This window comes from Hippocampus comes, unplaced genomic scaffold, assembly GCF_001891065.2.
Source record: "Hippocampus comes isolate QL1 unplaced genomic scaffold, H_comes_QL1_v1.1 scaffold322, whole genome shotgun sequence".
In the NCBI taxonomy this organism is placed as follows: Eukaryota; Metazoa; Chordata; class Actinopteri; order Syngnathiformes; family Syngnathidae; genus Hippocampus; species Hippocampus comes.
Genome location: NW_017805137.1, coordinates 2,497,348 through 2,519,531, shown reverse-complemented (window position 1 = coordinate 2,519,531; position 22,184 = coordinate 2,497,348). Strand labels below are relative to the sequence as shown.

At 46.2% G+C, this 22,184-nt stretch overlaps 1 protein-coding gene across 5 annotated transcripts in view; it reads left to right on the top strand.

Annotated features, from left to right (window-relative positions):
• The window catches only part of LOC109514214 (TLE family member 1, transcriptional corepressor), a 28,097-nt gene extending 6,685 nt beyond the window's left edge, over window positions 1–21,412 (top strand). For 4 of the 5 annotated variants that reach the window (XM_019867105.1, XM_019867106.1, XM_019867103.1 and 1 more), the window contains exons 5-21: window positions 431–475; window positions 5,566–5,628; window positions 5,742–5,846; window positions 9,261–9,477; window positions 9,609–9,625; window positions 12,512–12,625; window positions 12,790–12,843; window positions 13,070–13,219; window positions 13,313–13,451; window positions 14,820–15,022; window positions 16,842–16,918; window positions 17,041–17,290; window positions 17,799–18,046; window positions 18,938–19,085; window positions 19,190–19,340; window positions 19,956–20,032; window positions 20,467–21,412. In XM_019867105.1, coding sequence (XP_019722664.1) covers window positions 431–475; window positions 5,566–5,628; window positions 5,742–5,846; window positions 9,261–9,477; window positions 9,609–9,625; window positions 12,512–12,625; window positions 12,790–12,843; window positions 13,070–13,219; window positions 13,313–13,451; window positions 14,820–15,022; window positions 16,842–16,918; window positions 17,041–17,290; window positions 17,799–18,046; window positions 18,938–19,085; window positions 19,190–19,340; window positions 19,956–20,032; window positions 20,467–20,574 — 2,166 coding nt within the window. In that variant the 3' untranslated portion in view covers window positions 20,575–21,412. The remainder of the gene's footprint in view (window positions 1–430; window positions 476–5,565; window positions 5,629–5,741; window positions 5,847–9,260; window positions 9,478–9,608; window positions 9,626–12,511; window positions 12,626–12,789; window positions 12,844–13,069; window positions 13,220–13,312; window positions 13,452–14,819; window positions 15,023–16,841; window positions 16,919–17,040; window positions 17,291–17,798; window positions 18,047–18,937; window positions 19,086–19,189; window positions 19,341–19,955; window positions 20,033–20,466) is intronic. The other variant, XM_019867107.1, reaches the window with a different exon arrangement.
• The last annotated feature ends 772 nt before the right edge of the window (window positions 21,413–22,184 follow it).

Sequence of the window (22,184 nt, the reverse complement as noted above, 5' to 3'; positions counted from 1 at the left end):
CTCCAAAACAACACCGATTTGATCCGTTTCCAGTTCAGATCCAAGCGCTCATGTATAACAAATTCCTGATTGCGTGCATCTTTTCACGGAAGTCTTTGTTCATTTCTGAGTTCTTTTCTGGATAGATAGTAGGAATGTGATCTACTGTATTAATTCAGTGTTTCCACTTGGGTTCAGAGTTAGAATGGCAAACATTGATCTGGATTGTTTTCACGTGGGTTCTGTTTCTGGGAAGCAACTTGGGTGACACAGTAAACAAACAATGGAGGACGGCCAGCATTTCGTCAAAAGCAGCAGCTTTGTTGGGAAAAGGACATTTGACCATGTATTTACCAAGGCTTTCACTGCTTTAGCTGTAATTGCGTTATGCATGTGAACGGAGTCTTATTTGTGATGTCATTTAACCATTGCGCTTCGTGTCCCTTTGCAGTACTACGAGATGTCTTACGGCCTCAACATCGAAATGCACAAACAGGTAATAGTTGTGTACGTTGTATTTTGTCTGTGCGTCTGCCTTACTGTTACCTTCTATGTGTGTGTCCGTTTGGGTTTGTGTGCGCACGCACGTGTGTTTATCCGTGATCGATGGAGCTCTGTCTCCAATTCCTGCGTTAGCGTCGGCCGGCTGAGCCCGGAGGCAGGATGAATGGCTCTGTAGATTGATTGGTGCTGTCTAGGGGAGCGGCCTGCTTTATTACATTAGAGGGGAGGGGCTGTGGGAAGAAGTGGTGGGGGTGGAGGTGGGGGGGTCAGAGGAATCGATCATCAGCCGAGTTAGAGACAGCCGGCTCCACTTTTTGCAGGCAAAGAAGTGTGCTTTGACGCAAACCTTGGGAAGGCAGACATGCCAAACGGGCCCCTTGTGGACATTTGCGTGCCGCCAAAAAAAGCAACGAGGCAAATGAACGCACAACCAAAAGGCTTAAAATTGTAAAGCGCGTAGACACAATCACAAGGGGGGGGGGGTCACACCTGAGGAAATTGGAGGCGGATTGGCCGGGGCTGCTTCAATGAAGAGTCTCACCTTCTTGTTGTCTCCTCCTTCTCCTCCCTCTTCCTTATCCACCTCGAGGGCTTTTCTCCCATTTTACACCCCAACTTCTCGCTACTCTTCGGTGAGGCCTTTTACAAACAATCCCCCCGCGCCCCCACCAAACACGCACCCCTCCTTTCCAACCGGGTCGGCTTTCATTTTGTCCATTTGAAGCTCCTGTTCGTTCCTTGTGAGGAGATGCATTTCTGCCAATTATACACACAGACACACACGAGCACACGCGCGCGCGCACAGCTCCAGGGGAGGTCATTAGCTTGGGGCTTTAGTTGTCAGAGCAACAGGCTTCTGTAGGCGGGTGGCGTGGGGTATACAGATTAACAAACCACTCCCTGCTGTGTATGAACGAACGTGTGTGTGTGTGTGTTGTTGCTGTTGTGTCGCTCCAATTATATTTGTGTTTGTGTGTGTGTGTGTATAGCAGGATGTCTGTTCATAGTTAGTGCATTGTGGTGCTTCGCTGGTCGAACTTCAGAACTCAGTTTCTCATTAAGATCGGTTGGAGATTAAAGTGTTTTGTTCCAATCAGGTCAGCACAGCGGCCTAGTTGAGAAGGCCCGGCTGTGAATCTCGCTTTGTGCCCTCTTGTGTCCCCCCCACAACCGTGATTGCGTGGACTTCCTTCCACATTCCAAAAACATTGAGGGCTCTAAATTGGCCATCGCTGTAAATGAGCGTGAATGGTTGTTTGTCTATGTCCTGCGATTGACTCTGTGACCAGTCTCAGGTTTACCAACCTCAGTCGGTTTGGGCTCTCCGATGACCAGCAGTATTGAGACTGCTTGGATGGCTGTTCCAGTCACAGAAGAGCCATATTAAAAGGCCTTTGTTGACAAATATCTAGTGAATAATGACCCCAGCCAAACGTCCCGTGACTCTTAGACTCATAGTGCACATGTTTCCTCGTGTGCAATTATCCTTTTACATGAGGGAATGCAGGTAACCCGGTTTGTTTGATCCTCATTAAGGTAAGATGCCCTGATAGTCTTTAGTAAGACTATTCTCAGTCGGCCTAATCAGGGGAGCTGTGATACGATGCTAATTATAGGCGCGCAGCACGGGTTTCTGAGAAAGGGCTACGCAGGTATAGCCGGCCTAAAATTAGCTCTCTCTGAGCTTTCACGACACGCCGCCAATTAGCCGTAAGACTGATTTAAAGCACGCCGAGGTCAGCTGCTTGCAAGCTGTTTTGAGGGGAGGAATGTTGTTTACGGCCTCTTTCACGCAGAGAGCCTTCAAAATTGCTGTCTCGCAGCCCAAACAGGCGATACAGCTGCTTTTGACTTCAACGCAGAACTCCCGGGAAGGCGGGATTTTGACGCACCCGAGCACTTTCACACTGGGAGGTGGCAGCCCACCATCACATGACTATCAGGTGTGACAAAGTACTTGTCGGACAGAGTCAACACTTCCAATCTTGGCAATAACTAATTGGCCGCAGCGCAGCAAAAGAAGACTCTTTTTTTTTTTTTTTTTTTTTTTTTACATGCATTGTAAAAGTGGGGCTTTGATACTACGAAGAAGTTGGAACTTGCCAAGTTGGCTCTGTCCCTCCCTGATTCCGTGTCGGTGCGATTTAGACACAACAATAACATGGAAATAGTTTCTTTCACAAAATATTTTGTAGAGGGAATTTTTTTTTTCTCTGAGGGCAAGAAATTGGTCTACTTCGTCCTCCCATGCTGTTTATATTGAACTGAAGCGCACAAAAACGGTGCACAATAGACAGCATGTACTTCTAATCCTCTAAAGTAAGAAACCTCCGTCATTCTATGTTGTTGTCGTTCGTACAGAGCAGCATCACTAAAGTTTGCACGGAAAGGCAGGCTAAATTGAACTGGGGTGTGTTTGATTTGCATATCGCTTGTAAATGCAGAACTGGCAAGTATACGGTCTGAACCACCCAGACGGCGTCATGTTGTGTTTACTGATGTTGCTTGATTGTTCCTGCTGCGAACCGCATCCAGATAGCTTTTGGCAAACAGCCTGTCATTGTCTTTCATCTTGCATCGCGTTCATTGTCAATTATTTACCATCATCTCGTGTGCGTACTGCCGTAGTTCCCAGTGACTCCCTTTTTTTTTTCACTGCCTCTGCGTCATTTCGCATGGAATTATCTTATTGTCTGGCTCATATTATGTATTCTCTCCCCCCCTGCCTCCCATTTAAAAAAAATTTCAGTTGGAGTTGCAGATAATCATTTAGCATAGTTCAGAGGTTGTCCCAACGAGGCTCACACTTTATTTAGCTCGCCCAAGTGCATAATTGGCTGAATGGCGGCGGGGTTAGGGCTTTGGCGAGCCGATATGCGTGTCCTTGTGAGCTCAGTGGTGTTATTATCACACCCAAATAAGCTTCAGAACAAACACAATGGACTTGAGGTTTTACATTTGTGGCTTTACGTTTTTTTTCTTGTTGTTGTGTTGAAGTAGCAGCACGCCTGCCTCACAGTCAAAAACATTCATGTTACGTTAACACCCTAAATTGTTTATAGGTACGAATGTGAGTGTTTATTCGTCTAATTGTGCCAACTGAGATTGACTTGCAACCGGCCCAGGATGTACCCTGCCTCTCGGCCAAAGTTAGCTGGCTTGGCTCCAGCCCAGGTGTGATGCTAATGAGGGCAAGCGCTAAAGAAAGTGAGTCAAAGTTTCTTGCGGCATCAGTTTAGCGAACTGATGGTTTATTGGTGGGACAAATTATCAATATATAGTCTGGATCATTGTCGCTTATGGCACAGTATTGATGCACAAACATCAAATGTTGACGTTGTTTTGATTTCCTGAAATGTGAACATCGCCAAAATTTCTGGGTGACAAGAAAAATTGTTTGCGACGAGTAAAAACTGTTTGCTAACATCTTTGCAACTTTTTTACGGACCTTGGCGAAAACTCAACGTTCGTTACGTTTGCAAGGGAGAAGGAGAAGCGAATCCAGGAGCGACTTTCATTATCGTTTGTTGCTGTTGGGCATGTCGTATTTGCGTTCAGTGAAATGTGGCTTTTAAGTTTCACGCGACTGTCGTGGTCCGATTTGGCTACTATACAGTGGAAAGATGGCAGAAGCTTCCAAAGGCCCTGAATGTGACATGCAGCTTTTGCGTATGCGACTACTGGCGTGTAGCGATGAGCCATGGTGGGATGTCATAGCCCCGACGATTCCCTCTTCACCCCGACCTCCTTCATATCGCTTTGATTGGATGACGTGTAATACGAGCCCACTTATCTGATTCGACGCTGCTCAGGGGATATCTGCTTTCAGACGATTGTAGCCGCCTCCGGGTGAAGAAGGGGGGGGAGGGATCAGGGCGCAGAGGGCGGATGTGTTGGCATGGATACTCGGGGCCCAGCAAATAAAGTTAGGAGCTGATGAGATTATGTTTAAGTGCTGTTAGCGAACGGGGGGGACAAGAGCCGAATGGATGGAGGGAAGCATGAGAAACCCAAGCCGCCTCTTGATAATTGGAGAGAAAAGCTCTCGGGTTTGTGTGCTTTCGCCGCCTTGAAGCTGCTACATGGATATTGTTTTAAAAAAAATATATATATATTTTTTGCATCTCGGTAAATCCACAGGTGCATTTGAATGATTTAGAATATTGCAAATTCGTTTTTTTTTTGCTTTATTCAGTAGTTGAACTGATAAAGTATAACTATTAGAATGCAATTCTAATTTAGTGAAATGGTGAATTTGGAGTTTAAAGTAGCTGTAATCATCACAATGATCAAGTTAATTAAAATCAAATCATGAAATATTTTGGAGTTCTGAAGCCTAACATTTTACCTGGTAACACTGGCTGGTGTTACCAACTTTCTCAGTTGGTCGCACCCCCTCCTTTTTTTTTTTTTTTTTTTTTTTTTTCACAGAGATATGTTTTGTGCATGCGTGGAACGTATACTTATGTCCTGAAATGTTTTATGACTGGAACAGTGTGTAAGTCTGTGGTCCACGTGCAAGTCCAAACCGGCCGGCACACGCACAGTGCTTAAACTGTCGAAGGGTGCCTTTTAACCGCAATGTCTAATGCTGTGCCTGTGTTGGTGGGAGCATTAAAACGTATGCACTTGTTGCAACAGGGCCAGTGCTTTTCCTTCCTAGAACAAAAAGTCTCACAAATGTGACCAATTTAGTCGCAATTCAAGCACGGATTTTACTCTGTGTACTGCAGTAAATATTTTTACGAGAGCAGTTTTATTTTTTAGGAATTGAAGTAACAAAATAAATGACATTTTCCATGATATCAAAGTTTTGATAACAAACATGCTTCCCCCTAATAGATTCCAGGTACTCCCCGCAGTTGAGTAAGAGTCTAAACCCACGGGGAACTATAGTTTCAGCGACATTTTTTTCCCGCACAAATGTTTCAGTAAGTTTATATGCGGATAAAAAGGCTAAAAGCTACCCGTGTTTGACGTGATAGATTGCAGTCATCCCTCATGTTGTGTGGCTTTATTATTGTTAGCAACATCTCCTGATTATGTTATTAAATTCTTGTCGCGCCTCTTCCTTTCCCACAGACCGAGATCGCCAAGAGACTCAACACAATCTGCGCACAAGTCATCCCCTTCCTCTCGCAGGAGGTAAGCCCGCCTCCCCCGTTTCTCGTTCTACCGTATGTCTGCAAGTCTGCTGCAACAGTCCTCGATGGTAAACACTGTGTTTTGTGTGCGTGCTGTGTGGATCTGTTTTGCAGCATCAGCAGCAGGTGGTCCAAGCGGTGGAGCGGGCCAAACAGGTGACCATGGCCGAGCTCAATGCTGTCATCGGGGTACGGGGACTGCCCGGCCTCCCACCGACGGTGTGTCTCCATTTCTTTGCTTGCTTCAACTCCATCTCCATACATGTCCTTACACCCCAAAAATTCCCAAAACATTGAATGGACCATATTTTTTGACCATTGTTACTCAACAACCTTAAAGACATGACCACTTAAAGACTTTTGTATGCTTCAACTCAGTTTTATAATCTTCTTGTTCTTATCTTGATGCCCTTTTTCAGTCTCCTCAATTATTTATTTTTTAATCTCATTTATATTTTCTATTATTGTGAGGGGAAGCATTTCTTTGCAAAATCTTTGCGACGTGAATCAACAATGTAAAAATCAACAATCCATTCCCCAAACGCGATAACGAATTTATTATCCACAGCCTTCATTTTTGGGGCGCGGGGGAATGAACATTGGAACCTCCTTTCCGCAAAAATTCTGCGTTTAAACAGTAGTGAAGAAATTCCAGCTTTCACAGGCAGTCTCAGAGGGAGCTTGAATCTTTGAGGATTCTCAGCTTCATGGGGGGGGGGGAGACCTACTGAAGGACCGGGTGGGGGCAGTCAGGGGTGTTGACATTCAGGGAATTGTGCTAAAGTGACAGGTCGTCCAAGCTTTAGCTAAACAAAGGTTGTCTTCTGAGACTTGGATACGTGTGTTGGCTTGTGAGTTGGTGTGGACTGATAGATGTATGAGTACCTAAAGAGAGCGATCGGAGGTGAAATGGAGGGGAGAGGGGGTTAGAGGTAGATTGGGCAGTTGCTCTTTGAGTCTTAATTGTAGGATTTTAGTGTTTGTAAAAGGGGGGGGGGAGGCGTTTGCGGGAGGGGTCATGCTCTCCTCCCTCCCGCGCTCCCTTCTTCCCCTCCTTTCGTCTCCCACGCCAGCCTGTCATTCACCCTGTTTGTGAGTTAAATGTGTGTAATGAAGCGTGTTGGCTCTGCCTCCCCCCCATAAAGCCTCCCCCTCACATGCACACACATAAAGAGGGAGACACATACGTGCATATGCTCACGCTAACATCCCATGACAAAACGCCAGTGCTTCCCCTCCATTTGCTCCCATCAGGGGTCCTATTTGTTTTCCTGCGTCACTGTGTTTTTGCATCTGTGTATGTGTGTGCGCGTGTGTGTGTGTGTGTGTGTGTGTGTGTGTGTGTGTGTTTGTGGAAACAACAGGCACTGGGGGTGTTAGATGTGTGCCTGCCTTGTTTATCAAGACTCGCTGTGTGTGTGGACGTTTGGCTGATCAAGTGTGACGTGTGTGTGCGCTTGTGTCGGGTTGTTTGGCATTCTCTGCGTGCATGTGTGTCTGTGTGTGTGTGTGTGTGTGGATGGGGGTGGAGGGTAAAAATACCATTTAGTTATTTTGGACACAGAATAGAGGAGAAGTACAGCGGATGATGTCGTGGTGCTGGGTGGGAGGGTAGTTTAGTCAATTAGGTGAGACAAAAGTCGGTTTGACCTTCAGCTCTCCTTCCACCCCTACCGAGCAACCTCCTGTGTCGTCCCCGAAGTCCCCCGACCCCAAACCCTAAACCCTCTCTACCCTTCCTCATCCTCCCCCCCGCGTCCCCCGCGGCGAATCAGTGAGCTTGGATTCTCGCGGCTACTGTCTGAGGAGGCAATAATGATGTTTTGGAACACAAAGGAATTTCACGCTCAGACGAGCGCCTGATTTGGTGTGAAAGAGAGAGCTGCGCTGCCAGCCAAACTCTTCTCCTTCATTTCCCCCCTTCTACCATCACTCCCTCACAAGACCTGACAGTGTAAGCAGCAGCTGCGACCCCCCCGCCCCCCTCCACCACCACCTTCCCCCCCCCACCCCATCATTCCTTCCTTGCCCCCACCACATCCTCCTGCTCAGAGACTCTGATCCCAGCTGTCAGTATTGTTTAGTGTTTGACCCCAGAGGGATGATGATGAGGAGGAGGAGGGGGAGGAGGAGGAAGGGGGTTGATAGAGGAGGAAGGAGTGGGGTGGGGGTAGAGAATGTGTTCACCTCCTTGTCGGCTGCAGCAGCTTGTTGAGATGCTGTAAGTCCAGACACACAAGAAACAGTGCCATTTGTTCTGGGCTACAAAAGGGCTGTTGATTAGGTGACACAGTCCCATTGATTTTTTTTTTTTTTTTTTTTTTACCTCGTGGTCATACAATGCTACCTGAGATTTAGTTTTTCGGGCAGGGCAATGAAAACCATGCAAATGTCGTTCTCCTTTTTATTGAGGCACGTATTAAACAAGTACGGTAGCGCCGCGCGGTAGCGGTTAACACATCCTCCTCACAGTTCTGAGCTTCGTGCTGTCACACTTTGCTCCGTGCTTCCTGTGCGGAGTTAGCACATGTATCTTTTTCCGTCTGAAAGAAATTAGCGCGGAATGGAGTGATTGGATTGGAGTCAGTTTGGCAGTTTCCCACCTTTGGAGATCATATCAGAGCGTGTGTGAAGTGTAGCACCCTTACACTTGCATATCTTGTGCTTTTGTGTTAACAGTGGCAAGTATTTAGTATATCACACCTGATGATTGCCTGGTTGGGGGTTGCTGTGTCGGCATGTGAAAGGGTCCACAACTGCCGCAATCCCAATTTTAAGGGATTCTATGTACAAGGCTGCAAACACATATTTGTTTCTGTTTGGTTATGTTCATTTTAGAAAATCCCTTTTTTTGTTTTTTTTTCAGACAAGCAATGACTCGGTTGAAACAAAAGCGGATTATAATTATCTTGTTTTATCAAGCCAAGTTGTTTTTATGATCTGATTGTTTTGAGCTGACAACGGACAATAACGTTGTAATGTCACTCAACCAAAGCGGATTGATTTCACGCGGATTAAAATCATGTGGCAAAAATAGGCCATCGGCGCTGGAATTACACCGATTTCTTGTACAGTATGAATGCAATGCTTTGGCTTCCAAGCTATCGTCGCCATCAGCAGCTGCTGGCCTGGCATATCTACTAGAGCTGAACAATTTTGAAACAGAATCTAATTGCCCCCCCCCCCCGCCTTTTCAATACAGTATTGCAATTGCAATTTAATGTGCGATAATTTTTTTCCAAGGTCCACTTCCCACTTATTGATTTTTTTTAACAAGCAAGCAATGAATTAATCTGTATTTCAAAACTAAATCTGAGCTTTATTATACATAAACGTTTTGTTGTTAGAGGTTAGGCCTCCCCTAAAATAAAGGCCAATGAACCACAAGTTAACCTGACTTGCAAGCTTCTAAGCGTTCATTCTGACAACGTCACAAAATTCGAAACACACCGTAAGTCAGTGAGTCGGATTCCAACAGTAATTAATGTAAACAAATTTGTGGCTTTCTCACTTCCGTTTTTTGCGTTTCATGAAACAACGATAAATAAACACCCCGCACTTATATCTGCATACTATTTCTTCTTGACTCACCATTCATCCCTCTCTTGTGTCTCTGTCCGTCTCTGTCAACAGCAGCATCTATCCCACAACCACGGCGGCACCCCCGTGCCCCTGACACCTCACCCTGCTGGCCTGCACCCGTCTCAGCTGGGCGGTTCGGCCAGCCTGCTGGCACTCTCGGGAGCGCTCGGTGCCATGCCGCCACATCTCGCCGGGAAAGACGGTTCTGATAAAAAGCCACACCTTTCCGGGCCTGACTCGCACCCCGGAGGACCGGAGAACTCGAGAGGTCTTACTTGATTATTCCTTAATGTTACATAAGGTCCACTGTGGATAATTGGGAATATTTGTATATTTCACTGTTATTCATCTTTAACTTGTTTTCTCTTTTTTTACTCCATGACATCACATATTCGGCAGATCGGGAACCTGGCACAGTAAGTACTTTTGCTCACGATCCTTTAAAAATAATTCGGCAACCAATGTGAGGAAATCAGTTCTCTGGTCTCTAAATTAAAAGTTATTTGGTCAGGATACACAGTGGATGAAGAATTGCAGTTACCTTAATGACTGTGCAATTGGTGCAGGCCGAAAACACAACGCTAAACCCGAATACAATACAGCGCGCCCCCTTGCGGACTACTGCAGCTTTGCTTACCTTGTGGCTTTGTCGTGATGGTGGTGCTTCATGTAAATAGCTGGTCATGGGAGAAGCAACTCAAATGTGTCAATTTGCCTTGGCAGCTCACATAAATACATTACAAAACAGATGCCTTGTTTGTTTAATTTCACATTTGATGGGTGACCAAGGACCCCAGAGATCCATCTAATTAAAAAACAAAATTCCAAACGTCCCCTTTCCGAGTGAAAACTGGGACTTTCAAGCACTCTAGATGAATTGCACCTGTTGCTCTGTCAGGTTTTAACTTCCTCCTCCTCATTTTTCCACTCGTGGGATCATTGAAGCTCACCTCACTGTGACATTAAGCATGCCACTGCCTCGTAATTGTTTTAACCATGCGTTCACACCTTAATGGCATCTGTGGCTATGCTTGATATCCAAACTGTGCGTGTGCATGCGTGTGCATGCGTGTGCGCGCGTGTGTGTGTGTGTGTGTGTGTGTGTGTGTGTGTGTGTGTGTGTGTGTGTGTGTGTGTGTGTGTGTGTAAACACACGTGTGAGCATTTATGTATTCTCTTGGGGAAGGAGGGGGATTGGGGGGGCTTTGGTTGCTTGCTTAGTTCTGCCCTGGAGCCACTCTGAACTCCTTTCTCTGCCAAATGAGCCTTTTAGCACTCTCTCTCTCGCTCCCTCTCTCTTTCTCTCTCGCTCTGCCCCCCCCCCTCGTACACACACACACACACACACACACACACACACACGCACACACACACACACACACACACACTCACTCACTCCCTAAACCCAGACTAGCCTGCATTGTTGTGCCTATTTAACACCTCAGTGAGCAGATTACCCCCGCCTCATAACCCCCCCCCTCTCTCTCTCTCCCCACCGCCCCTGATCCCGACCTTAAAGACTCTCATTGTGTTTAATATCGCCACCGCTCATAGGGGAGGGCTTGGGCAAGGGGAGGGGTGACGGTGCAGCAGTCATATGACACTTGAGCATGAGCGTGCGTGTGTATGTGTGTTTGTCTGTCATGCTAAAGGAAAAGAGGGGGGAAAAAAAGGGTGGGAGGGGGTCTCTTATGTTTTGCGGGTCAGCGCTCTGTGCTCAGCCCCCTAAAGCCCTATTATAAAGGTGTAGGCGGGACAGGAGTGGGGGTACTACTGGGGGCTTTGGTCGAATGCAGATTTTCTGCCCGTCATCCCCCTCCCCTTGTCACCCTTTTTTTTCTCCTCCACACACTCACACCCTTCCTCCATCTTCTCTGTCCTCTAATCTCCTCATCCACTCCCCCCGTTTTTTTCTCACCCCCCCTGCCTTCCTCTTTCATTTATTCCCCCCCTCCCCCGCACCTCGCCCCTCTCTGTCAGCGCTTGCACCGTGCTGCTCGATGTGTGCACGCGCATGTGTGTTTGTGTATGCTGGATGCACATTTCATTGACAAGCTGAGACTATAATGGACTCGACATGAAGCTTTAATCCATTAACAATAGGAGCTGTTGGTCAGGAGGCAGTTGGTGGTGGTGGTTGGGGGGGGTGCCTAGTGTGTGTGTGTGTGTGTGTACGTGCGCGCACGCGTTGGTGACACACAAGTGTTATGCAAGCAATACACACATAGGCTTTCACAGTCAATTACACATTGCGCAAACACATCTCAGCACACACACACACACACACACACACACACACACACACACACACGCACGCCAGGAGAAGCTACGTGGTTAGATTTTAAGAGCCACTTAATATAATCATCAACTTCAGAGGTGTGCGTGAGTGCGGCCGCTTAATTTGCGCTCCTGTGAGCTCTTAACCTATTTGCTAATAAGTCCGCTCTGTTTTTCTAACCTGCTCCACACACACACAAGAGCAGAGTGGCTGTCATTAGAAGGAAAGTGTGGTCTACTGCGACATATTCCCTCCAGGTTATGGTGGGAAATCCTTAAAAAAAAAGGGGGTGGGAGGCGCAATTTGACAGGGTTGCAGGGGCCCTTCCAAACACAGCGTCCCAAAGTGACCATTGAATGCCGAGTTCTGCCGAAAAACATCACAAATATCGCAGACGTGAGTAATTTATCCTTTAAAACCGAAGTCTTTTGTTATTTTTCGTCTGGTTTTGGGGGCTAGGGGACTCACAAAAGTTATTTTCAAGGCACGGTTACAGTTCAAGCTCAACACAACTGCTTTTTGTTGACACTTCCTGGTAAAAGCAGGTACAATTCGGTAAAACAAGCCGCACCCATTAAAAAAATATAAGCAGCACATATTAAATTCAGTCCCAGCCAATTCTAGACCAAGTCTGAAAAGACGTTTAAAAACGTCTTTGGGAGTGAATGAGTTAAGCATCCAAATATGAGCGAAAACAAAAACTACACACCATACTGAATAAAATAAAACCAAAATAGAAGCGAGCCCGCTTGATTACTTTCAACTTCAAGGTTGCATAGTAGGCATTATGTAGTGCTTTGCGCATGACGAGAGTGTGCGCTTGAGCAGAGCTGCTCTTGATAGCGATCCGAAGGATTTGTTTTAACGCTTCAAAATGGAGTTCATAAAATGTTATGAATACCAAACATGATATTGGTGAGTTGAAAAGCGAAGTCGCCTTCAATGCGGAGTAGCCAAATCAACTCTTCAATGACTTATTTCAGCCAGTGTTGTCTTAACCTCTGATTTTTCTCCTCCGGTGCAGAGTAACTCGCTGCTGCCCGAAAGCCTCCGCAACTCAGATAAGCGACGGAACGGACCCGACTTTTCAAACGACAGCAAGAAGCGCAAATTGGAGGACAAGGACTCAAGCCACTATGTAAGACACACTTGTCATCGAATGGAACACAGTGACGCCTTTCCTCTGTTCCCTTACCTCACCCTAATCCTCATGAAAACCAAATGCTTTATTTGCACTTAAATATTCATCATTTCATCCTTGGATTATTAAATGAAGCGCTAATGGATTGTTTATCCTTGCAGGATAGCGACGGGGAGAAAAGCGATGACAATTTAGTGGTGGATGTCTCAAATGAGGTCAGCTCGTCTGCACGACTCCATTTCATCAAAGCTCTTTTTGTTTTTTTTTCCTCCTAAAGTCGATTTATGCAAAACTTCATTACAAGCCTGTGGAGACATGGCCCTTGCTTGATTGACATTCATTGAGGCCCACGTGGGAATCTTCCTTGAATGCTAACAGGTTTATTACAGGAATTCTCTGCTCACCCGTAATTAATTACCCGGATGGTTATCTCTCGGGCAGGAGCAGCCCTCGCCTCGCGGAACGCCCCTCCCCTCCCCAAGGGAGAACGGCTTGGATAAAGCGCGCCTGCTCAAGAAGGACCCCTGCAGTCCCGCTTCGACCGCATCGTCGGCTAGCTCCTCCTCCCTCAAATCCAAAGAGATGGCAATGGTTGGGATCTTGTTTTCATTCTTCTTGTTTTGGGGGTCTGTTATCACAACCCGCGAAGGTTAACGGCACGTTTGTGTTTTGTCTGTGCGGCAGCGAGACAAAGCAGGCACCCCCGGGCTCAAGTCAAGCACGCCCACGCCGCGGGGGGATTCCACCCCAGGGCCGAGCTCCACACCTGGTGTGCGGCCCAGTCTGTCAAAACCCCCCTCCATGGAGATCCCCCATCCACCTAGTATGTCTCTCCTTAAAGCTAAGCTATTACTCAGTGTCTGCGAATGCTTCAATCGTCTTATATTAGGTTTCACTCGATGAGGATATCATTAAATAATGGCCTTTATACTTTCACGTTGCTGTTGAAAGGGCTTAAAAATGCCACACGTGTAATCTTTTAAATTTGTCGAGTAGGTTTTTAGTTTAAATTTAGGTAGCAGTCTGCTTAAATTTTATCACAATGACTTTGGAAGTAATTGTGGTATATTTAGTTCGTGTCGCCCATCCTGAGTAGTCATGTTTAGTGAGTGAGAGGTCTTAAATTTGGTCAAGCCGATCTTTAAAAACTGCCTTCAAACGCCTTCAACCTTAAACATGATACCTTCACACTTTACAGCTACAGTCATACCTCGGTTTTCAACCATAATCCGTTCCAGAAGGCTGTTCAAAAACAGACTTGTTTGAAAACCGAAACCACGCTCTTTAAAAAAAAATAAATAAATAAATCTTTATTGAACACGTCTGCTCACAATGGAATGCTACATGAGGAAGCATCACTTCCTCGTGTAAGGAAGGCGAGAGGAGTCAAGTGGCGCATTCAAGTGCGCTCAGTTTGGTCGAGAACCGATTTTCGGTCGTAATCCGAGGCATAAAAAACTCGAAATTTTTGGTCGAAAACCGATTTGGTCGAGAACAGAGACGTTCGAAAACCGAGGTTTGACTGTATAACTTGACTCCAATCGTTTGTCGGGTACACTTGAATAAAATGCACACCGCCCCTGGAATAAACACCTGCAACTAACAGGTGGCGTTACCAGGTAACACTTGATTCACCAGCTACCCTGTGTGGTGATAAAACAGCGGGACCACATCCCACAGCGTCTTTGCAGCAGAGGCATCTGTAAAACTGATGTTTATGCTGCTAAATAGTTTTAATATAATCGCGTATGAATATAAAAATGTATTTGTCCAGATCAAGGCCTCACCTTCTTGGCAGCACGGTACTAGAGGTTAGCATGTGTCTCGCTGTTCTGAGGTTTAGGGTTCAAATCTCAGTTCTGGGTCGTCTCGTGTGTATGTTTCCTCCTGGTATTGTGACTTCCTCCCCACATCCTGAACACATGCGCGTTCGGTTCACTGAAGACTCTAAAATGTCCATAGCCTTGAGCTCACCCCCAACCCTTATGCGCAATAGAAAATGGATGGATGAAAGGCCTCCCACTGAAGCATGAGGAATATTTATTGAGCTTGTACCTCCCTGCTGATACAGTGAAAAGGAAACGTGTCTATAGCCAACCCTTCAATCGTGTCACATTACTGTACAAGGACATTTGACCTTAAATATCCGGGCCTTTAATTTCACATCTCAACGTTCTTGTCCTCCTCTCAGCTGCAGGTCTCAGGACTCCTCTGGCGGTGCCCGGCCCATACCCGGGGGCATTCAGCATGTTGCCTCACGCGGCGGGGATGAACGGCGAGCTGGCCGGGGCAGCCAGCGCCGCCGCCTACGCTGCCGGACTGCACAATATTTCGCCTCAGATGAGTGCCGCCGCCGCCGCCGCGGCAGTGGCAGCTTATGGCCGCTCGTCGATGGTGAGTAAGGACTGTTGTGACTAGCTCAAGTTTTATCAGCGAGCCAGATGCAATCATCAAAAGAGCCACAGATAGCTCGCGAGCCATAGCTTTCCAACCCCTGTGCGAGACCCTTCCCGTGTTGCCATCATGTGGAAGGGACGTCACATAATTGGGGATTGCTCCGCGATTTGAGCACGGAGCGTGTGCGCATTGGTGAGAGTTTTTAGCGGTGTGCTGTGGCTTGGTCTATTCGATGTGAAGTTGGGTGTGTATTTTTTATTTATTTTTTTTTTTGGGTGCTCACTTTGCTTTTCCAGTTTAATGTCGGTGGTGTCCATCTTGGCTGCCTTTGCAGCCATTCCATTGGGTGCCACTTTCTTATGTTTGTCTATTTTTGGGGACAAATCCTGGGCAGAGTGGAGTCTCTGGTGAGGGCTGCAGGCCTTGAGTTCGGCAAGTCCTTGTAGATAGCACAGTTTTGTTTTTCGTTTTGTTTTTTTGCGGAGTCAACTGTGATTGTTTTCTTGGTATGTCGAGCACATGTTTTGTTTTGTGGTTTTATTCGTTTGTACAAATATTTTTTGGTTTGTATTTTTATTAGCGGGATGCGTTACGGTCCACAATATTTCATGGATGTTTATTTATGTTATTTAGGCAAAGATACGATAAGATAAGATAACCTTTATTTGTCCCACACTGGGAAAAGTCGCCATAATTAGTTTTGGGTCATTGATTTTGCCACTTAATTCAGTCATGTTGCGCTTAAGGCAGTGGGACCTGGGAGTGTTTACTCCATCCCTGTCCTGTTGTCTTGTGTCATGCTGGAGCCTTCCTCTGTTGCCACCGTGTGGAAGGGTCGTAACGGCAGACTCTAACATGGTGCTGCCGTACTGTGAAACCTTCAAAGTAAAAGACAATCTGTTCCGCAAGGCTGTTTGACCTCCAAGTTGTCCCATTTTAGTAGAATTAGGGAAGTGTTATAAGTTACATTTATCAGGACAAACGCCCCTCCCTCTAAAATAAGCAAAACTCTTCAACTTAACTCGAAGTGGCGTAAGAATATGTGTTAACGCAGCATGAAGGCGTGTTTACTTACTGCCAAGCTCATGCTTTTTATTTGATTGTTAAATATTTAAGGCCTGAAAGTGTTTTTCATACAAATATTTACCGTAATTATTATTACTTTTTAAATTCATTCCGTCTTAATTTATCCAGGTAATACAATTGGGAACAGATTCTCATTTGCAATGCCCGGCTGGCAGTAGACAACAGAGTTACAAAAAAAAAAAAGATGTCTTCACTACTATGTCAGCGTAGGTTAGAGAGAAAGTACACCGCATTTTGACTCGCGTACAAATTTGGTTACGTTGTTCAATGAGAACTCGCTGTATTTGTTCATTCAGTCTGGGGGGGTGAGGGCGTTTATTTTCCAACGAGCTCATCACTCATTGCTGTATTTGCGTAGTGTTCATTACGCTGTTTAAATAGGTTCAGTCAAGTGGCGCCTGCGTCTGAGCAACAGTTTGCCGTAACTGTGTACTCAGCAGCTGTTTGTGTGTCAGGTTGGGAGGCATGTGGTTGTGTGTGCGTGTGTATTGGGAGGGTAGTTACAGTTTTTACTGTGTGTGTGTGTGTGTGTGTGTGTGTGTGTGTGTGTGTGTGTGTGTGTGTGTGTGTTGACAGACTCTTAACACTTGTCGTTCATTTTCAGATTGTGTGCGGTTGTTTGCTTAGTGCTCACTAGACTTACTAATGCACTCTATTATGTCCCAAAATATTGTCAGTGCCTGTTTGTGTTTGCACTGTGCTCATAAAGTGTGTGCTGTCTCTCATCAAGGTCGGCTTTGATCCGCACCCTCACATGCGGGTTCCCGGAATGCCTCCCAGTCTGACCGGAATCCCTGGTGGCAAGCCGTAAGTGACTTTGCAGCAGCTTGTTGGATTAGTGCGAGAACATATGAAGTCGTTGGACGCATCTCTGTTATTAATCAACAATCAATGGTGTGCTTCTTTTTTTCCTGGGTTTTGTTCCCCAGTGCCTATTCTTTCCACGTCGCGGCCGATGGTCAGATGCAGCCAGTTCCGTTCCCTCCCGACGCCCTGGTGGGCCCAGGTATCCCCCGCCACGCCCGCCAAATCAACACGCTCAACCACGGCGAGGTGGTCTGCGCCGTCACAATCAGTAACCCCACGCGGCACGTCTACACGGGCGGGAAGGGCTGCGTCAAGGTGTGGGACATCAGTCACCCCGGCAACAAGAGCCCGGTGTCACAGCTTGACTGTTTGGTGAGTTTATTGGTTCATCGCATATTGAGGCCATTGAGACAAAATGGAGTGCACTACTCGGCAAAAGCGGGGTGCGCGCGCGCGCGCACACACACACACACGCACAATTTTCCTCATTTGATTTAACAAACCTATTTTTAAAATGCGAGAGGTGTGGGAGACCTCACACATCCTTATATTGTGTGGTGTACTCAAGATGGGCCATACAATACAATGCACACATAACGGTGTCTGTCCTAGGTTGAACGAAAACTAGAAAATTTGGCCAAATTGTCCCTATTTTTGTACAAAGCTTCAGCGGAGGAGCTTTTGGGCCATTCAACTCGTTTCCATTCTGAAAATGGACATCATGTCAGTTAGGGTAATTTGAACTCCATCCACACTGCAGCAAATACCTCCAGGCTGCTTTTCAGTAGGACCCTGGCATGGCGACAGGCGTGTAGAACATAAAGACAGGAAGTAGTTTAAACGAAGTGACAAAATTACGATTTATTCGCGTGCCCCTCAGAACCGGGACAACTACATCCGCTCCTGCCGCCTCCTTCCCGACGGCCGCACGCTGATTGTGGGCGGCGAGGCCAGCACGCTGTCCATCTGGGACTTGGCCACGCCCACCCCCAGGATCAAGGCTGAGCTCACGTCGTCGGCGCCGGCGTGCTACGCTCTGGCCATCAGCCCGGATTCCAAGGTGTGCTTCTCGTGCTGCAGCGACGGCAACATCGCTGTGTGGGACTTGCACAATCAGACACTGGTTAGGTAAGACCACGCACACATACCCGCATTGCATCATTGGGTCATAATATTTACGGCGTTTTAAAGATGTGAGGCAATGTATCTAGTTGGACGGTTTATTATTTGTGCGCCCTGCTGGATTTCAGATTTTTAAGCTTATCCTCAGTGCGCACATTCAGTGGAGTCCTGCGATCGTGTCCTTGACAAAATTTTCAAATTAGGAAAATGAAAATAAAGTGTTCTGGGAATAAATTTGTTTAAGTTGGCAGCTTTGTGAATGTGAGGTGGTCAAAAATGTTTGTACAACAAATTTTAGCGCCAGTGCAACCAAGAAATAAAGTTTGGCGCACCGGTGCAACCAGTAAAAAAAAAAAAAAAAATTAGTCGAGAGCCTTGATACCAACGGTGGCAAAGACAAAACATTGTCGCTGTGGGGTGGAATCCTTGAATCTCCAAAACCATTATTTTTCAAGAAATTGTACCTTTTTGGAGTCATTAAGATAACCCTTATATTGTGTAATTAAAGGTGTCAGGCTATTTTCAGTACTCCTCATTGGTAGATCATTTGTAAAAAGTAGGTAGTCCAAATGCAACTACATAAAACTTAGTGGCACCTTGTAAACAGCTCATTAATTCCTGCATTTCACCACCCGTTTTCCACTTCTGTGTTGAAAGAAAATGTACTAGTAACAGCAAAGACAAAAAAACAGGATGAAAAACATGGAACCTTCCCACACACCCCCAAGTCTCTGTTCTGTTTAAACAGACAGAACGCGGAATGGGCGATCAAGTACATCAATATTCCGCCTTTGAAGGTATATCAAAGGCACAGGCGGATGTCCATACTGAATTTTTTTGCTTCCACTAGTCGGTGTCCGCATTTAAGCTGTGCGTGTGTTTAAACCCTCCCCGCAGGCAGTTCCAGGGCCACACAGATGGAGCCAGCTGTATTGACATTTCCAACGATGGCACCAAGCTGTGGACCGGAGGCCTGGATAACACCGTCCGCTCGTGGGATCTGCGAGAGGGACGTCAACTGCAGCAGCACGACTTCACGTCGCAGGTGCGCGCCGGGGCTCCAAAACATTCAATGCAGACCAGGGGCCGCCCTCCAACGCACTCGCTCACATATTCGCCACTAACGCCAGCTCTCCTTTCTCTGTCCAGATCTTCTCTCTTGGCTACTGTCCCACCGGAGAGTGGCTGGCCGTGGGCATGGAGAGCAGCAATGTGGAGGTTCTCCACGTGACCAAGCCGGACAAATACCAGCTGCATCTCCATGAGAGCTGCGTGCTCTCCCTGCAGTTTGCCTATTGCGGTAAGACACGAGCTGTTTGTCTTCCGCTACTCTAGGTCAGCGTTTCCCCAACCGGTTTCACGTGAAGCAATATCTCGAAAGACTTGCTTTGAACACAAACGATTGGAAACAAAGCTCACGTGATGCCGGATTGACAAAGCTGTTCGGCGTCATAGCGTTGTATGAATGGCAGCAGATGACGATGCAGGTTGATTGTGCCTTCTGCCATCTAACAGAATCTATCATTGTTCTGACTAGTAAAGACAGATGAATATAGATATGCATTACTTGAAAGAAAGCATGCAGAAAAATTTGTTGGTCCAGTTAAGTGAAAGTGGATGATTGTCATGGTGTCGGGAATCACTGCGTGGAAAAACATGGTCTCTCTTTAACCCTTTCATGCCCACTGTAACATGATAAACTGTGCACTGGAGTAACCACTGTCCCTGAAAGGGTTAATTCGGGAATTGTTGCGTTTATTATTTTTCTGACAAATGAAGCCCCTTTCTGGTGGGCCTCAGCACGTCAAAAAAACAAGAATGCATATCCAAGGGAAAATATATAAAAAAAAATTGCTGTGACCATTTGGTGGCGTCAATACACCATATTGATGGGCTGTCCGTCTTTCCAATGCAGGTAAATGGTTCGTGAGCACCGGGAAAGACAACTTGCTAAACGCTTGGAGAACTCCCTACGGCGCCAGCATATTCCAGGTAGGCGCTGCTAGTACTTTACATACCCGAGTTAATGAATGCATGAAACGTGACCGCAGAACAGATCGTGCTTATAACATGTGACGTGCCCCTCGCTAACATGGCCCCCCCGCTAGATTGTGGATAAATCCAACGAACACGCAACCGCAAGAGCTGCAGACGACTGTATCTGACACTTGGGCAGCATGCAGGTCAAATGCCCCTCTAGGTCCTCACGTCACATGCCAACCCACCAGGCTCCACCTCTTAAAGGCACAGATACTACAATACATACAGTATTTCCTGCTTGCATTTTATGACTATTCAAATACTTTTACAAGGTGAGAAAGGGGTGCGTGAGGTCCGTATATGGTCTTTCTCGATCGTGGCTTTTCACCTCCTTTTCTTTTCATTCATCAAAAGATGTCTGTGCCTTTTTTCATCCATCCTTGCAGTCTAAAGAATCATCCTCGGTGCTCAGCTGTGACATATCTGTGGACGACAAGTACATCGTCACTGGTTCCGGGGACAAGAAGGCCACTGTCTATGAGGTCATCTACTAACTCAGCGATGAAAGGCTCGTCTGTACCGTCCGTTTTTAGAGCTTGAAATCGCGCGCACACCCCCCCTTTCTTTGTCGCAACTTGGAAAAAGAGTACAAGACAGGCAGAAGCATTTCCTTGCCCTCTTTTCGCTGGATCATTAAATGGGCAACGGGAACCACAGATTTTTTTATTAAAACGGAGTAAACACTGAAGCCAACAAGCATTGCTGGAAAATGCCGACCGATGACGAAAAAGGTGGACGTGAGCCAAGAAGAATCTTGCAGGCGGAGAGTGCTCAGAGCCTGTTGGCTCTTCTGCCCTCTGAACCTCAGCTCCCCGCTCGGGAACGCCCACGCTATCTCACCGTGACCTCTGCTGTCCTTACGGCGAGTCCACCTACACACACACACACACACACACACACACACACACACACACACACACACACTGCATTGACACAAGCAGATCCATTCCTGCCATCGATTGTCCTGAGGCACATGCAACATTTTACCATTTAATAGCAGGGCAGGGGACCTTATTCCACTTTCTATCGAGCCTTGAAAAAGTATAATGGAACAAATATATATATGATGAGCATTTGTGAGGAAAAATATTTTAAGTTTCGCAACATCTCACAGTCGAGAGGTTCTCCGTTCACATCTCGGCTCAGACTCCGGTTGAGTTTCTCCAGGTGCTTCTTGCAACATTCCTAACAGATGCTTTTTATTCCAAATGTAAATTGTCCACCGGTGGGAATGAGAGTTGTTTCCGTCACCTCTCACCCTCAGTCAACTAAAATAAGCTCTAGGTCGCCCGTGACACAAATGACGACAAATTCTATTAAAACAAAAACAAATGACCGATTGATGTAAGTCTGTATTTGTCCTGCAACTGACTAGTGTCCAGTCCAGGGAGTGAACTACAGGCTCTCGCCCAAAGTCAGTCAAGATAAATTCGGCTGAATGAGAACGAGCAATACAGAAAATACATGGATGGATGAATCGATGGGTTGGGGGCTTTTTCCAAAGGTTCCTCCACCACTGATCTTACACTAAATGAAAGAAACTAAACAGCAAACCAAATAAGAATCCATAACAGACACTTTATTTATGCAGGACCTTACCTAAACCCTTCTTTTTAAAACTTTTTTTTTTTTCTTTTGGAGACGGGCATCTGAAGTCAATTAATTCATCCTTTATTCACAAAAATATTAGGATGAAAGAGTCTGAATGTTCCGAACTTCCGTTTCCAAGCTGCCTGCCATAGTGACAACTCAGTTGCTTCAAGATGCCAGTTAATCAACAAGTCTTAGCGATCGATGGATGATTGATAATCGGTCTGGATGAACAAGGCTCAAACTGCATCCCCACACAAAGAATGATGAGCATCAGTGTTGGTTATATTTGTGCATCCTCTAAAATCACAAGAATTCCTGACTGTGTGCTTATGTTGTTGTTGTTGTTTTTTTAAATCTATTTTTGTCCGTTGAATGTTTGTAAAAATGTATATAAGTCTTTCTTTTTTTTTTTTTTGGTTGGTTTCTTATGGAACGTTGTTTAGAAAGAAAGTGTTTTTTTGTACATCTTTTACATGGAAAAGAAATGTTGAAGAACAACTAAATGGTCTTA